This window comes from Oncorhynchus masou, chromosome 22, assembly GCF_036934945.1.
Source record: "Oncorhynchus masou masou isolate Uvic2021 chromosome 22, UVic_Omas_1.1, whole genome shotgun sequence".
Lineage (NCBI taxonomy): Eukaryota > Metazoa > Chordata > Actinopteri > Salmoniformes > Salmonidae > Oncorhynchus > Oncorhynchus masou.
In genome coordinates this window covers 28922892-28940718 of record NC_088233.1, presented here as the reverse complement: position 1 = coordinate 28940718, position 17827 = coordinate 28922892, and the positions used below count along the sequence as shown (strand labels likewise).

Genomic DNA, 17827 nt, shown 5'->3' with positions numbered 1-17827 from the left:
CATTTGCCACAAATGCTCCTTATAGGACACATCACTGCACTCTATACCCCTCTGTAAACTGGTTATCTCTGTATACCTGTCGCAAGACCCACTGGTGATGCTTATTTATAAAACCCTCTAAGGTGTCATTCCCCCCTATCTGAGATGACTACTGCAGTCCTCATCCTCCACATAAAACACCCGTTCTGCAAGTCACATTCTGTTAAAGGTCCGAGAAGCACACATCCCTGGGTCGCTCCTCTTTTCAGTTCGCTGCAGCTAGCGACTGGAACAAGCTGCAAAAAAACATTCCAACTGGACTTTTTTTAATTTTTTATCTCCGTCTCTTCATTGGGACTCAATCATGGACACTCTTACTGACAGTTGTGGCTGCTTCACGTGATGTGTTGTCTCTACCTTATTGCTCTTTGTGCTGTTGTCTGTGCCCAATAATGTTTGTACCATGTTTTGTGCTGCTACCATGTTGTTGCTGCCATGCTATGTTGTGTTCTTAGGTCTCTATGTTGTGGTGTGTTCTATTTTTTTTTTTTTTTTACATTTTTGTGTCCTTTTGGTAGGCTGTCATTGTAAATAAGAATTTGTTCTTTACTAACTTGTCTAGTAAAATAAAATTTGACATGGCAAAATGTATAGAATTGCAAGAATTTGCTGTAACTGCAAAATATTCTTGCAAAACTCTCTCCACCAATGAGCGGTGTGAACAGTGCTTGTGCGATGGGGGTGCGTGGGATGTTCCCCAATGCTGGAAGGGGGGCCCTGAGTGAAAATGTTTGGGTGCACCTGCTATAGGCTACTTTCATTAAATTATTGGTAGTTATATTTCAAAATAATTTGTCCATTTGTTCACCAGTCTCAAGTGTGGCTCTCCAAAATAAGGTTTTAATGACACTTTTATTTTGTCACTCACAAGGAGGCTACAAACTCCCGATTTACTTTCATCTTATTGGAAGGCATTGTTTTTTAGTCTTACTCTAAAGTTTTACAGTATTTTATTATCTAGCCATTGGATATTCTTAATTTGCTTTTCACCCATTAGACCTATTATTTTGAGATGTATATCATTTGGGCGCATTACATATTCCTCAGCCATACACTGAGTCTAGAAAACATTAGCAACACCTTCCTAATATTGATTAGAACCCCCTTTTGCCATCATAGCAGCCTTAATTTGTCTGAGCATGGACTACAAGGTGTCATGCATTCCTCAGGGATCCTGGCCAATGTTCACTCCAATGCTTCTCAGTTTTGTTAGGTTGGCTGGGTGTCCTTTGGGTGGTGGATCATACTTGCTATACACACTGAAAACGGTTGAGCGTGACAACCCGGCAGCGTTGCAGTTCATGACACACACTTAAACCAGTGCACCTGGCAGCTACTACCATACCTCGTTAAAAGGCAAATTTACCCTCTGAATGGAACACGTACACAATCCATGTCTCAAGGTTTAAAAATCCTTCTTTAACCGGTCTCCTCCCCTTCATCTACACTGATTTGAGGTGGATTTAACATCAATGGATCATAGCTTTCATCTGGATTCAACTGGTAAGTTTGTCATGAAATGGAACTCACAATAGATGGAATTCAATAAAAATGGTACTGTAGAGGCACAGAAAAAGTTGGCATAAAAATAAATGGAGGAACTTATTCCAGAAAGATCAAGTGTAATACATTATAAAAAATAAAGCAAGCCGGCTGGAATATGGGGATTTTTTTTTAAGTCTTCAAATGTAGAAATGCTCCCCAAAATAATGAACAGTAACTTGTTACAAATGACTGTCATCCATGATTCACCAAACACTGTTTTGAAAGAGGAAGCAGAGTTCTTGAAGCATATGTTTTCGTTTGTCTCTTCAGTCTCCACTAACTGACGTTAATTGTAAGAATTATTTTTCTTCTATTTATCATGTAAAATGAAGAGCTGTACAGAAAGACTGACGTGAAGGCCACATTAGAAGAGGAACTTCTTGATACAGTTAAATCCTTTAAGTCCTGACAAACTCCGGGGCCGGACGGCATACCTGTTGAGGTATATCAAACCTTTTCTTAACCACTCCTATAAAAATGGTTGACTATCAGATAGGCAGCAAGAAGGTCTGATTTCACTATTACTGAAACAGAACCAAGGTGGTAAATAGAAAGATCGAGTCCACCTAAAAAAACAACTGGAGGCCCCTTACACTTCAGCGTTGTGATGCAATAATTCTAGCAAAATGCATAGACTTGATGGTATTGTCCAATATTATTCATCCTAATCAGACACATTTTCTTTAAGACAAGTCCTGGAAACAATACAACATGAAAAATGTGGTAAACCAAATCTGTTATTCATAGCTGATTTTTGAAAAGTCCTTGAGTTTATATATAAATGCCTGGACACTTTTTTTTTTTTAATTTTGGAGAATCTCTTATACTGTACTATGGGTTAACGTTATTATACCGACCCCGGGTGTGAAATAGTAAATAATGGCTACTTCTCAGAAAGTATTAAACTGTCAAGAGGAGTAAAACAGGGCTGTCCACTAGCTAACATTTCATTGGCCATAATAAAATGCCACTATTAAAATCAGATCCAACAATAATATCAAGGGGCTAGAAATCCAGGGCTTGGCCTCCCGAGTGGCACAGTGGTCTAAGCCACTGCATCGCATTGCCGCTAGAGATCCTGGTTTGAGTCCAGGCTCTGTCGCAAAGTCAGGGTTAGGGGAGCGTTTGGCCAGCAGGGATGTTGCTGTCCCGGTGCACACGAGCACCTGTGGTGGGCCGGGCGCAGTGCATGCTGACACAGTAGCCAGGTGCACAAAAACAAAACATGTTAATGAGATCATAAATGGGTCACACATGCAGCTAACAAATATACTGAACAAAAATATAAATGCAACATCCCAACAATATTCAAAGATTTTACCGCGTTACAGTTCATATAAGGAAATCAGTCAATTGAAATAAATGAATTAGGCCCTAATCTATGGATTTCACATGACTAGGAATACAGATATGCATCTGTTGGTCACAGATACCTTTTTTTTAAAAGGTAGGGGTGTGGATCAGAAAACCAGTCAGTAGCTGGTGTTACTGTCTGCCATCATGCAGTGTGACACATCTCCTTCACATAGAGTTGATCAGGCTGTTGATTGTGGCCTGTGGAATGTTGCCCCACTCCTCTTCAATGGCTGTGCAAAGTTGCTGGATATTGACGGGAACTGGAACACCCTGTCGTTCTCGTCGATCCAGAATTTCCCAAACATGCTCAACCTGTGACATGTCTGGTGAGTATGCGGGCCGTGGAAGAACTGGGACATTTTCAGCTTCCAGGAAATGTGTACAGATCCTTGCGACATGGGGCCGTTTTATTATCATGCTGAAACATGAGGCGATGGCGGCAGATGAATGGCACGGTATCTTTGTGCATTCAAATTCTTGTCGATAAAATTCAATTGTGCGTGTTGTCCGTAGCTTATGCTTGCCCATACCATAATCCCACCGCCACCATGGGGCACTCTGTTTACACCATTGAAATCAGCAAACCGCTCGCTCACCCAATGCCATAAAGGTGGTCGGTGGTTGTGAGGCCGGTTCTCTAAATTGACTGCTTATGGTAGAGAAATTACCATTCGGTTCTCTGGCAACAACTCTGGTGGACGTTCCTGCAGTCAGCAATCCAATTGCACACTCCCTCAAATCTTGAGATATCGGTGGCATTGTGTTGTGACAAAACTGCACAGTTTAGAGTGGCCTTTTATTGTTCCCAACACGAGGTGCTGTTTAATCAGCTTTGTGATATGCCACATCTGTCCTGTGGATGGATTGGCAAAGGAGGAATGCTCACTAACAGGGATGTAAACAAATGTGTGCACAATTTTGAGAGAAATTATCTTTTTGTGTGTATGGAACATGTGAATCTTTTATTTTAGCTCAACACTTTGCATGTTGAGTTTAGATTTTTGTTCACTGTATATGGAAATGTCTGATCTATCCAAAATTATAATTAACTGATTGCAGCAATACTGCAAAAATGGAGGCAAGTGGGAGAATGTAAGGATCTCGTCTGTCGGCCCTGCATTGAAGACATTGGTTAAAGCAAATTGTGATAAATAAGTATACAGTTTAATTTAAGGAGCAAAAAATTGACAGCTGCACCATACAGGTTGCTGAAGTAGTTGGGAAGAAATGTTCGATGTGCTGCTTTCATGGCAATTTCAATTATTATGCAAAATTCTTGCAAACAATAGAATGTTATGCATATGGGGATACAACCATCCCAGCTCTGCAGATTTTGCTGCGAAGACAGACTAATTAGATCTTGTTTTGGTACTGCCTATATGTAGCTTGTTTCTGGTCGCAGGTTCAGGAATGGCTAAAAAAAACCTGGAGCTAATATATCAAATAGCATTACCGGGTGACTTAAAGCCATAGTCAATCTATCAATAACAATACTCTTATTTAGAGTCTGTAGAAACTATGAGAATGGAAAGGTTCAGAACTTTTGTGAAACAGCACCGTTAAAACATACATTGCAATTAGATATCAAAACTGGATGGTTTTCAGAGATAGATGGGAAGAGTTGAGCTGAAGGATGGGACTTAAAAAGACACTGTAATAAATAGTCTGTGAAACGTATGGAAGCTGGAAGTAGAAGCCTAAGTGTTGTTGTCCATTAGTTTACTCCAATTAGGGAAGTGGTGGTAGGGTTTGGGGAAATGATAATAAGGAAAATGTATACTTTAAAAACAATATTTTTCAAATGTTTTGTACACTCAGTTACCCAAATGTAAAACTAGTAACTATTGTTTGGCTTGAAAAATCTGTAAGGAATAGGTCAATCACAATCGTGCAGTTTGTCAGACAACTCAAAGAGCTTCACATTAGACAAGCATTTCACTATGTCAGAGAAATGTCACATATCAACCTGGCTGTCTTCTCAGCCTTATCTATCTTGTTTTTCTACCAAAAGCTCCAGCCATTTGCCCGGCTGGCCGTTCACATGCCGTCGTTCGTTCCTTTCTTCATTTTGTCACGTGTTTTAGCAACTGTTAGACTTTGGTAGAGTAAGTTAAAATATAATTTTATCCTACATTCGTGAGAGACTAGGGGTGTTTAGTTTCCATCTGTGTAATAAATCATGGCCACATTGGGACTAGTTGTCACCAAGCTAAGCGACTGTAGCCACCAAGCTAATAACCAATCATTAGCTTCTCTGCTGTTATAAGACAGCTCCTCCTTAGAGGCTTTGGATCTGACCTGCTTAATTCTCACACACACACTCTCTCACACAGCTCAGATAATTGGGGTGGCAGGTAGCCTAGTGGTTAGGGCGTTGGGCCAGTAACCGCAAGGTTGCTAGATCGAGTCCCCGAGCTGACAAGGTAAAAATCTGTCGTTCTGCCCCTGAACAAGGCAGTAAAGAATGAATAAAACTGTCTTGCTAACAGGTGTTGGTGTGTGTGATGGAGAGAGGGGGTGTTATTATGGGATCAAACTGTCATGTGTTCCCCCCAGTATAAGGGACGGGCTAATCTCCATACCTTTGAGGACTGGTGTGGCAGCTCTACAGCTCAGCTTCGCATGAACCTGCATTACCCTCTTTACCCACACGTGAGTCACACAGTTCCCGAGCCAACATATACACATGACATGTCATAGCTCAACTGAAGACTACACCCATTCCTCTCTTGCTCTCTCCTCTAGTCCAGAACCACAGTAAAGAAGTTGGCTATTTCTCCCAGGTGGATGAACTACGGCCTCAGGATTTTTGGCTATCTCCACCCCTATACCGACGGTATTTTTAAAAATATGGCAATCTGTTCCAAAGTTTTCCCAGATATACAGTACCAGTCAAAGGTTTGGACACACCTACTCATTCCATTTTTTTTACTATTTTCCACATTGTAGAATAATAATGAATACATCAAAACTATGAAATAACACACATGGAATCATGTACTAACCAAAAAAGTGTTCTTCAAACAAATTCTTCAATGTGGCCACCCTTTGCCTTGATGACATTCTCTCAACCAGCTTCATGAGATAGTCACCTGGAATGCATTTCAATTAACAGGTGTGGGAGCTGGAAGTGTGGTGCCAGGAATATAACCTCTCACCCAATGTCAAAAAAACTAAGGAGATGATCGTGGACTTCAGGAAACAGCAGAGGGCCCCCTATCCACATCGACGGGACCGCAGTGGATAAGGTGGAAAGCTTCAAGTTCCTCTGTGTACATATCACTGAAAAGGTCCACCCACACAGACAGTGTGGTGAAGAAGGTACAGCAGCGCCTCTTCAACATCAGGAGGCTGAAGAAATTTGGCTTGGCACCTAAAACTCTGGTACGGCAACTGCACCGCCCACAACCACAGGGCTTTCCAGAGGATGGCGCGGTCTGCCCAACATATCACTGGGGACAAACTACCTGCCCTCCAGTCCACCTACAGCACCCGTTGTCACAGGAAGGCCAAAAAGATAATCAAGGACAACCACCCGAGCCATTGCCTGTTCACCTCGCTATCATCGAGAAGGCGAGGTCAGTACAGGTGCATCAAAGCTGAGACCTAGAGATAGAAGCTATTTTTCAAGGCCATCAGACTGTTAAATAGCCATCACTAGCACATTAGATGCTGCTGCCCCATAAAAATCAGCAAAAAAAGAAACTGCCCTTTTCAGGATCCTGTCTTTCATGCACCTGTGCATGTTCATTAATTGTTTATGGTTCATTGACCAAGCATGGGAAAGTGTTTAAACCCTTACGATGAAGATCTGTGAAGTTATTTCGATTTTTACGAATTTTCTTTGAAAGACAGGATCCTGAAAAGGGCAGTTTATTTTTTTGCTGAGTGTATATGGGGGTCATTAAGACACTAACAGCTTACAGACAATAGGCAATTAAGGTCACAGTTCTGAAAACTTAGGACACTAAAGAGGGCTTTCTACTGACTCTGAAAAACACCAAAAGAAAGATACACAGGGTCCCTGCTCATCTGCGTGAACGTGCCTTAGGCATGCTGCAAGGAGGCATGAGGACTGCAGATGTGGCCAGGGCAAAAAATTGCAATGTCAGTACTGTGAGGTGCCTAAGACGGCGCTACAGGGAGACCGGACAGACAGCTGATCGTCCTTGCAGTGGCAGACCACATGTAACAACACCTGCACAGGATCGGTACATCCGAACATCACACCTGCGGGACAGGTACAGGATGGCAACAACAACAGCCCGAGTTACACCAGGAACGCCAAATCCCTCCATCAGTGCTCAGACTGTCCGCAATAGGCTGAGAGATGCTGGACTGAGGCCTTGCAGGCCTGTTGTAAGGCAGGTCTTCACCAGACTTCACTGGCAACAACATTGCCTATGGGCACAAACCCACTGTTGCTGGACCAGACGGGACTGGCAAAAAGTGCTCTTCACTGACGCGTCGCAGTTTTGTCTCACCAGGGGTGATTGTCGGATTCACGTTTATCGTCAAAGGAATGTCACAGCATGATCGGACTGAGCTTGTCATTGCAGGCAATCTCAAAGCTGTGTGTTACAGGGAAGACATCCTCCTCCCTCGTGGTACCCTTCCTGCAGGCTCATCCTGACATGACCCCCAGCATGACAATGCCACCAGCCATATTGCTCGTTCTGTGCGTGATTTCCTGCAAGACAGGAATGTCCGTGTTCTGCCACAGCCAGCAAAGAGCCCAGAACTCAATCCCATTGAGCATATCTGGGACCTGTTGGATCGGAGGGTGAGGGCTAGGGCCATTCCCCCCCAGAAATGTCCGGGAACTTGCAGGTGCCTTGGTGGAAGAGTGGGGTAACATCGCCCAGCAAGAACTGACAAATCTGGTGATTTGAGGAGGAAATGCACTGACGTACTTAATGCAACTGGAGGCCACACCAGATACTGACTGTTACTTTTTATTTTGACCCCCCCCTTGTTGCCAGTGAGAGGACGTTTTCTTTTTTGCTGAGTTGACATAGACTTGGAATCCCTGGCTACTTTTCACTGGCTACTTCAATGTTTACATTTTTTGCGTTACTCATCTCGTGTATTTACTGTTCTATTCTACTGTATCTAAGTGTATGCCGCTCTGACATTGCTCACCCAATATTTATATTCTTAATTCCTTTACTTTAGATGTGTGTATTGTTGTGAAATTGTTAGATATTACTGTTAGACATTACTGCACTGTTAGGGCTAGAAATAGAAGCATTTCACTACGTCCAAAGTAACATCTGCTAAGCACGTATGTGACAAATAAAATTAGATTTTAAAAGTTAATTTGTGTAATTTCTTTTCCCAATGTGTTTGAGCTAATCAGTTGTGTTGTGACAAGGTAGGGGTGGTATACGGAAGTTAGCCCTATTTGGTGAAAGACCAAGTCCATATTATGGCAAGAACAGCTCAAATAAGCAAAGGGAAACGACAGTCCATCATTGACTGACCTTCATGTCTTAAAGTAATCTGGAGAATTTCAAGAACTTTGAAAGTTGTCCTGTCACAAAAACCATAAAGCACTAAGATGAAACTGGCTTTCATGAAGACCGCCACAGCAAAGGAAGACCCAGAGTTACCTCAGTTGCAGAGGATAAGTTCAGTAGAGTTACCAGCCTCAGAAATTGCAGCCCAAATAAATGATTCACAGAGTTCAAGTAACAGACATCTCAACATCAACTGTTCAGAGGAGATTGCGTGAATCAGGCTTTCATGGTCGATTTGCTGCAAAAACAACACTACTAAAGGACACCAATAAGAAGAAGAGACTTGCTTGGGCCAATAAACATGAGCAATGGACATTAGACTGGTGAAAATCTGTCCTTTGGTCTGATGTGTCCACATTTGAGATTTTTGGTTCCAAACGCTGTGTCTTTGTGAGACGCAGAGTAGGTGTACAGATGATCTCCGCATGTGTGGTTCCCCCCCGTGAAGCATGGAGCAGGAGGTGTGATGGTGTGGGGGTGCTTTGCTGGTGACACGGTTTGATTTATTTAGAATTCAAGGCACACTTAACCAGCATGGGTACCAAAGCATTCTGCTGCGATATGCCCATCCCATCTGGTTTGCATTATAAGTTGATTTTCAAAAGGACAATATGCATATGTGGGAACTCCTTCAAGACTGTTGGAAAAGCATTACAGGTGAAACTGGTTGAGAGACGGCCAAGAGTGTGCAAAGTTGTCATCAAGGCAAAGTGTGGCTACTTTGAAGAATCTAAAATGGAAAATATATTTTGATTTAATACTTGTTTTGGTTAATACATGATTCCATATGTGTTATTTCATAGTTTTGATGTCTTCACTATTCTACAAAGTACAACATTTTAAAAATAAAGAAAAATCCTTGAATGAGTAGGTGTCAACTTTTAACTGGTACTGTATGTGATTGTCTACAAATGTAAGCAAGGTTTGAAATGCTTGTTTTAGTTAAATATTATGTACGTCTGGGCTTCTTGCAGTCAATTCGCAGTCTACAAATGAGTTATTTGTAAGTAGGTTCCGTGACCCTGACCATCCACTCAAGACAAAATTGTCCCAAGACTGAATGTAGTTGTTGATCTCTGAAGTAAAGCATCTAAGTTGGGTGGATAGTAACACCAAGGCTTTTGCCATCTGTGTTTGGTGCAGTAAGACAGCCATTCAATTATACGATCAGTTCTGACAACTTTACAAGCCACAGGGTGACTGAACCCAGAGGAACACCTAATTCAAAGAATTATCTGACTAGATTTGCCATCTCTGTGTGTCTGTTTGTTCCAGGTGAGTTTGTGTTTGCGGTGAGCTCTGATGATAACTCTGAGTTCTGGCTGAGCCGGGATAACTCTCCACTCAACCTGCAGCTACTGGCCTGGATTGGCAAGGTGGGCTCTGAGAGTGTTTGTCAGTTTGGACCTACGATGGCTACAGTGACTGTAATGATAGTGTTTATTTGGGGTTCTGGCAGCTCTCTGACTGTGTGTGGTGTTTTGCAGACTGGCATGGAGTGGACTGCTCCTGGTGAGTTTGGGAAGTATGCCAGTCAGACATCCAGACCGGTTTGGTGAGTCCGCTAAACACTGTGTGGGTGTGTATGAGTGAAGGCTATGATTTCCGGAAGTTTGTCAGGAAGCAAAATTGTGTATGAATCTATTTGTTTCAAGTGAATAACTGAAAACATATCCAAACACAGGGCTGAGAGTTATTTTTAGCAGAGGTTGTTTTTCTTTTTGTGGTGGCTTGGAGCTATGTTACTGAGCCAGGATGAACACACACACATTCAGAAATGTACACATACACACCTTTTGAGGTGAGTGTGTGTGTGTGTACAATGATGAATGGTGCAGGGAGACATGGGATTGATCCTGACAAAAGAAGCTGTCACAACTACCATAATGAAGCATGGACCACAGGCTAGAGAGGGGTGGAGTAGAAAGAGGGAGGGGGACAGGGGGAGAGAGAGGTTAAAGGAGGTGATAGAGGGAGGGAGGTGATAGTCAGGTATTGGCAGGAGAGGGGGTAGCTATGGAAGGGGGAGGAAGAAAGGCATTCACAGTTAAGGGGCATGACATGACAGGCATCTACAACTGCCTATCAGAAACTAGCATACAGTAACTGTTTTGTGTGTTCTGCAGGCTGTCAGTTCAAAGGAGGTACTTCTTTGAGATAGTCCATAAACAGAACGACAGAGGAACAGACCACATAGAGGTGGCGGTGAGTTTCCCCTCTTCTCTACACTTTCCTGTGTGTGTGTGTGTGCGTGTGCGCGCGCATCTGGGCAGTAGTATTACGTGTGTGTGTATTTGTTTTGACACAGTGGCAGCTGAACCAGGAGGGTCTAAGGTTTACAGTCATCAGCTCCAAGTACATATCCCTCTACAGCAGTGAGTAACACACACACACGTGCACACACACTCTAGCTATTCAATATTACTAACAAATTTTAACTATCTAACTGTTATTTCAGACATATATATTTCAGATGTTTGTGTGTGTGTGTACAGATGAGTCTGCGCTAAGGATGAGTGACATCACTCATGTACCCCAAACGGCTGCTAGTCACACCCGCTCGCCTAGCAACCAGCCCGACAACCAGCTGAGCAACCAGCCTGCAGCCGACATGCTGAGAGTCGACCCACGCGACACCCTATACCAGAGTAAGACCACACACACACACACACACACACACACACACAACACTACAGTCACTAGATTGAACAAATAACTCTGTGTGTGTAGTCCCTGCCTTAGACACTAGGTTCCTACAAGGCGTGTTACCTGACTGCTCCTATAAACCCAGCTACATCATCAAAGGTTTCCCTCTGCTGCGATACCAAGGCCTGCAATTTGTAAGTACCATAAATATTCCACCTTGAATCCCTATAACTAACAGAAATAAGCGTGTTATTACCATGTTTGTGTGTCTCCAGGTCCACATGTCCTACATCTATCCCAACGACTACACGCGGCTCACACACATGGAGACAGACAACACCTGCTTCTACCACGACAGTCCCCTATACCTGGACAGGTGAGGAGGGGAGGGAGAGAGGCCGGGAGAGGGAAAGGGAGAGTGTTTGTATTTGTTACTTCTCTATCTATGACTCTGGTCTAAGAAGCGGCTTAACCTGTATGAGGTCGTTACCATTACCAACCAGCAGAGGGCAGGGTGCAATCACTGAAGTTATGGATAATGTCGTCAGAGAGAGATGATAACATTCCCTCTCTACCCCCCCCCCCCCATATCACCACGCTCTAGGTATGGGTTTTCCAGGTACATGAGGCTGGATGAGCCAGAGGTGCAGGAGGGAGAGGGCCGGGCCAGAGGTAGAGGTAGGAGACACATTTTTCTTTGGTTAAAAAGTACACTGCTCAAAAAGATAATGGGAACACTTAAACAACACAATGTAACTCCAAGTCAATCACACTTCTGTGAAATCAAACTGTCCACTTAGGAAGCAACACGGATTGGCAATAGATTTCACATGCTGTTGTGCAAATGGAATAGACAACAGGTGGAAATTATAGGCAATTAGCAAGACACCCCCAATAAAGAAGTGGTTCTGCAGGTGTTACCAGGAGACGCTACCAGGAGACAGGACAGTACATCAGGAGACGTGGAGGAGGCCGTAGGAGGGCAACAACCCAGCAGCAGGACCATTACCTCCGCCTTTGTGCAAGGAGGGGTAGGAGGAGCACTGCCAGAGCCCTGCAAAATGACCTCCAGCAGGCCACAAATGTGCATGTGTCTGCTCAAATGGTCAGAAACAGACTCCATGAGGGTGGTATGAGGGCCCGACATCCACAGGTGGGGGTTGTGCTTACAGCCCAACACCGTGCAGGACGTTTGGCATTTGCCAGAGAACACCAAGATTGGCAAATTCGCCACTGGCGCCCTGTGCTCTTCACAGATGAAAGCAGGTTCACACTGAGCACGTGTGACAGATGTGAGTCTGGAGACGCCGTGGAGAACGTTTTGCTGCCTGCAACATCCTCCAACATGACCGGTTTGGCGCTGGGTCAGTCATGGTGTGGGGTGGCATTTCTTTTGGGGGGCCGCACACCCCTCCATGTGCTCACCAGAGGAAGCCTGACTGCCATTAAGTACCGAGATGAGATCCTCAGACCCCTTGTGAGACCATATGCTGGTGTGGTTGGCCCTGGGATCCTCCTAATGCAAGACAATGCTAGACCTCATGTGGCTGGAGTGTGTCAGCAGTTCCTGCAAGAGGAAGGCATTGATGCTATGAACTGGCCCGCCCGTTCCCCAGACCTGAATCCAATTGAGCACATCTGGGACATCATGTCTCGCTCCATCCGTCAACTCCTGGACAGTGTGGTGCAACGTGGCGTTGGTGGATGGAGCGAGACATGATGTCCCAGATGCGCTCAGTCTGGGAGATCCCTCAGGAGACCATCCGCCACCTCATCAGGAGCATGCCCAGGCGTTGTAGGGAGGTCATACAGGCACGTGGAGGCCACACACACTACTGAGCCTCATTTGACTTGTTTTAAGGACATTACATCAAAGTTGGATCAGCCTGTAGTGTGGTTTTCCACTTTCATTTTGAGTGTGACTCCAAATCCAGACAACCATCGGTTGATACATTTGATTTCCATTGATAATTTGTGATTTTGTTGTCAGCACATTCAACTATGTAAAGAAAAAAGTATTTAATAAGAATATTTCATTCATTCAGATCTAGGATGTGTTATTTTAGTGTTCCCTTTATTTTTTTGAGCAGTGTATATGAACTGTCGCAGGTCGGCCTTGGTTTTATTTTAACACTCTTCTCTGTCTGCGTATTGTTTGGTAGTTGATGGCATCTTGAGGAGGAGAAAGGCGGTCCCAGAGGAGGGGTTAGATGGCGAGGCTCCTCCAAATGTGGGAGGGGCGAGTAAGAAAGACCCGGCCCCTCCTGACTATGGAGACGACTATGACGATTACGCTCAGAGACGACGACGTAAACTCTTCTCCCTGCCACAGGCCGACAGGGCACCTACACACACAAACATGTCTGATACTCTCACATATAAGAAGAGGAGGAAGAGGAGAGAAAATGCAGCAGCTGTAGTAGAGCAACAAGCTGTAGTCCAGACCAGAGCAACAGAACAGGATGGGTTGGGGATCCCCCCAGGTCCTGGGTCACATACATCACTACAGATTACACCAGCAGAACAGCTGAGACTAGCAGAAAGACCAGCAGACAGACCAGCAGAACAGCTCAGACCTGTGAAGTCCAGAGCAGGGGAACAGAAACCAGGAGGGACGCCAGCAGACAACGAAGATATGGGACCAGTAGCCCGAAAACAAACCAGACCAAGAGAGAGACCAGCAGAACAGAACTCAGCCGGGTTAAAGATTTTACCTGCACCACAAAAACTAGACCAGAACCTGCCAGTAGAGGGAGACGGACCAGAAGTTCGGCTTCCCCAGCTGCAAGGGAGGCACCGGCGTGTTCAACAGCCTGGTCCGAGGGGTTGGGGTAACGCAACACCCAATCCCCTGAAGCACCTCCCACCTCCCACTGTCTCTAATTGGTCCTTCAGGGTCGGTCAACGGCGGAGACCTGTTAACCGTACACTAGAGCTGTGGTCAGCGGTTACCAAACAGTGGACCACACGACTGCCTGAGGTTAAACCACCGCTAATTAAGTCGGACCACAAAGCAACTGTGACTAGGAAGAGAGTCCAGGTCCTAGAGACAGATATCATCCTCCGAGCACAACCACAGATAAAGTCACGACCGCAACCTGACTATGACAACACACTCCACGGGGATCTGCCCCCTGGTGTGGTCAGAGGGATGGACCGTCTGGTTGAAGGGGTTGACAGAGGGGGAGGTGGTGAGAGAGAGGGGGAGGAGGTGGGTGTGAGTGAGTCTTTATGGGGTCTTGAGGGAGACTCTGAAGAGGTGGAGGGCTTGTCTTATGACTCCACCCCTCGACCAGTGTTTGACCCTGAGGTGAACTGGGCTCAGACATTCCAGGTGACCCCTTTAGACCTCCAAGCGATGCGGTCTGATTGGATAGACCTCCGCTGTAACGTGTCTGGTAACCTGCTGCTCCACCCTAGAGACGCTCTGCCTGTCGTCAAGGCCTTCATGGACAAACTCAACCACAGACACCATGGGTCAGTGTGTGTGTGTGTGTGTGTGTGTGTGTGTGTGTGTGTGTGTGTGTGTGTACAGTATATGTGTGAGTGTGTTAAACCTGTCCCTCCCTCCCTCCTTAGGCGTTTCAGCCTGGTGCGTGTGCTGAACGTTGAGAGGAGAGTGGATGGAGCTCAGGGCAGCAGGTACTTCCTGGAGCTGGAGCTGAGGGATGTGAATGGCCAACACCTTCGCCTGTCACACTACATCTACATTCTGATTCGCCACAGACTATCTCGCCCCCGGGGACTCCCGCCGCTTCGCCCTGCCCCTGAGATGTTGCTTTGCAACCCTGTTGGTTTTCACTGGAACCCAACTGCCACTGTCCACTTCATCGTACCAGGTATGCACAAACACACACCCTACTGCTACTCTCCTGCTGTTGTAGGGTGATATATTGCTTTATTCTTGTGGGTGTCTATCTGTGTGTGTCAGTAAAGAACCAGGCCCGCTGGGTGCAGCAGCTGATAGTTGACATGGAGGGTCTGTACCAGACCACTGGAGACCCCAACTTCAACCTCATCATCACCGACTACAACAGCACTGACATGGACATCGAGGCAGCACTAAAGGCATCCACCCTGCACAGGTACGCAGTGTGTGGCATTTCATTGAGCAATAAATTATAAAAATGGTATGTAAACAAATCATCTGAAAGCCTCCCGTAGACTACTTGTGCACATTCCTCCACTCTAAAATAATTCCAGCATTAATGTTGAGGTGTTGTCCACTGCTGTCTCGGTCTTGGACATTCATTTATGCCTTGATAAAATTTCTAATTTTTCTCGTCACAGATATGAAACCACACTGCATTTTGGAGCATATACAGTGCCTTGCGAAAGTATTCTGCCCCCTTGAACTTTGCGAACTTTTGCCACATTTCAGGCTTCAAACATAAAGATATAAAACTGAATTTTTTTGTGAAGAATCAACAACAAGTGGGACACAATCATGAAGTGGAACGACATTTATTGGATATTTCAAACTTTTTTAACAAATCAAAAACTGAAAAATTGGGCGTGCAAAATTATTCAGCCCCTTTACTTTCAGTGCAGCAAACTCTCTACAGAAGTTCAGTGAGGATCTCTGAATGATCCAATGTGACCTAAATGACTAATGATGATAAATACAATCCACCTGTGTGTAATAAAGTCTCTGTATAAATGCACCTGCACTGTGATAGTCTCAGAGGTCCGTTAAAAGCGCAGAGAGCATCATGAAGAACAAGGAACACACCAGACAGGTCCGAGATACTGTTGTGAAGAAGTTTAAAGCCGGATTTGAATACAAAAAGATTTCCCAAGCTTTAAACATCCCAAGGAGCACTGTGCAAGCGATAATATTGAAATGGAAGGAGTATCAGACCACTGCAAATCTACCAAGACCTGGCCGTCCCTCTAAACTTTCAGCTCATACAAGGAGAAGACTGAACAGAGATGCAGCCAAGAGGCCCATGATCACTCTGGATGAACTGCAGAGATCTACAGCTGAGGTGGGAGACTCTGTCCATAGGACAACGATCAGTCGTATATTGCACAAATCTGGCCTTTATGGAAGAGTGGCAAGAAGAAAGCCATTTCTTAAAGATATCCATAAAAAGTGTTGTTTAAAGTTTGCCACAAGCCACCTGGGAGACACACCAAACATGTGGAAGAAGGTGCTCTGCTCAGATGAAACCAAAATTGAACTTTTTGGCAACAATGCAAAACGTTATGTTTGGCATAAAAGCAACACAGCTCATCACGCTGAACACACCATCCCCACTGTCAAACATGATGGTGGCAGCATCATGGTTTGGGCCTGCTTTTCTTCAGCAGGGACAGGGAAGATGGTTAAAATTGATGGGAAGATGGATGGAGACAAATACAGGACCATTCTGGAAGAAAACATGATGGAGTCTGCAAAAGACCTGAGACTGGGACGGAGATTTGTCTTCCAACAAGACAATGATCCAAAACATAAAGCAAAATCTACAATGGAATGGTTCAAAAATAAACATATCCAGGTGTTAGAATGGCCAAGTCAAAGTCCAGACCTGAATCCAATTGAGAATCTGTGGAAAGAACTGAAAACTGCTGTTCACAAATGCTCTCCATCCAACCTCACTGAGCTCGAGCTGTTTTGCAAGGAGGAATGGGAAAAAATGTCAGTCTCTCGATGTGCAAACTGATAGAGACATACCCCAAGCGACTTACAGCTGTAAGTATTAACTTAATTTTGCACGCCCAATTTTTCAGTTTTTGATTTGTTAAAAAAGTTTTGAAATATCCAATAAATGTCATTCCACTTCATGATTGTGTCCCACTTGTTGTTGATTCTTCACAAAAAATACAGTTTTATATCTTTATGTTTGAAGCCTGAAATGTGGCAAAAGGTTGCAAAGTTCAAGGGGGCCGAATACTTTCGCAAGGCACTGTACCACCCATTTTCTAGTCCATTTGCTAATTTTTCATTTGGCTGAGATGCGGCAATAATAAATGATGGTGTAAAATCCTACCGTGTGGCATCTTTGCTTAAATTATTGTGATAAGCGAATGATTGAACCGTGCGGCTTACTTTCACCCCTGATAACTTGCCTCTGTGTACCAGGTACCAATACTTGAAGCTGAGTGGGAACTTTGAGCGTTCCGCTGGTCTACAGGCCGGCATCGACCTCATCACTGTGAGTGAGACATGATCAGTGACATCATCACTGTGACAGACAGTGGGTGTGTCCTGTTTTGTGTTCCATACATCAACTGAGTTTCATGAAATGGGCATAAATATGATATTTTCCTCCCCAGAATGAGCACAGTATAGTGTTTCTGTGTGACCTCCACATCCACTTCCCCCCCTCCATCATCGACTCAGTCAGGAAACACTGTGTGGAGGGACACATGGCCTTCGCTCCTATCGTCATGAGACTGGACTGTGGGGCTACGCCCAGGGAGCCCAGAGGTACACACACACAAGCACGTGCACACACACAAGCACGTGCACACACACACACGTCTCACACGTCTTTCTGTGTGTGTTCCAGGTTACTGGGAGGTGAATGGGTTTGGTCTGCTGGGGATCTATAAGTCTGACTTGGATGCTGCAGGAGGCATGAACACACATGACTTCACTGACCGCTGGGGAGGAGAGGACTGGGAGCTGCTGGACAGGTGTGTGTTTGTCTGTCTATGGTTGTTTGGTGCATGTTTGTGTGTGTTCTGTTGCTCATGCCTGCTCTGTCAATCTGATC

At 44.7% G+C, this 17827-nt stretch overlaps 1 protein-coding gene across 1 annotated transcript in view; it reads left to right on the top strand.

Annotated features, from left to right (window-relative positions):
• b4galnt3b (beta-1,4-N-acetyl-galactosaminyl transferase 3b) overlaps positions 1 to 17827 on the top strand; it is a 45768-nt gene that overhangs the window by 26243 nt on the left and 1698 nt on the right. The window contains exons 4-19 of the mRNA XM_064929820.1: positions 5497 to 5592; positions 5686 to 5776; positions 9735 to 9835; positions 9947 to 10014; positions 10586 to 10664; positions 10768 to 10834; positions 10955 to 11107; positions 11190 to 11299; positions 11381 to 11481; positions 11710 to 11783; positions 13268 to 14582; positions 14685 to 14944; positions 15037 to 15190; positions 17191 to 17263; positions 17385 to 17538; positions 17621 to 17747. Coding sequence (XP_064785892.1) covers positions 5497 to 5592; positions 5686 to 5776; positions 9735 to 9835; positions 9947 to 10014; positions 10586 to 10664; positions 10768 to 10834; positions 10955 to 11107; positions 11190 to 11299; positions 11381 to 11481; positions 11710 to 11783; positions 13268 to 14582; positions 14685 to 14944; positions 15037 to 15190; positions 17191 to 17263; positions 17385 to 17538; positions 17621 to 17747 — 3023 coding nt within the window. The remainder of the gene's footprint in view (positions 1 to 5496; positions 5593 to 5685; positions 5777 to 9734; positions 9836 to 9946; positions 10015 to 10585; positions 10665 to 10767; positions 10835 to 10954; positions 11108 to 11189; positions 11300 to 11380; positions 11482 to 11709; positions 11784 to 13267; positions 14583 to 14684; positions 14945 to 15036; positions 15191 to 17190; positions 17264 to 17384; positions 17539 to 17620; positions 17748 to 17827) is intronic.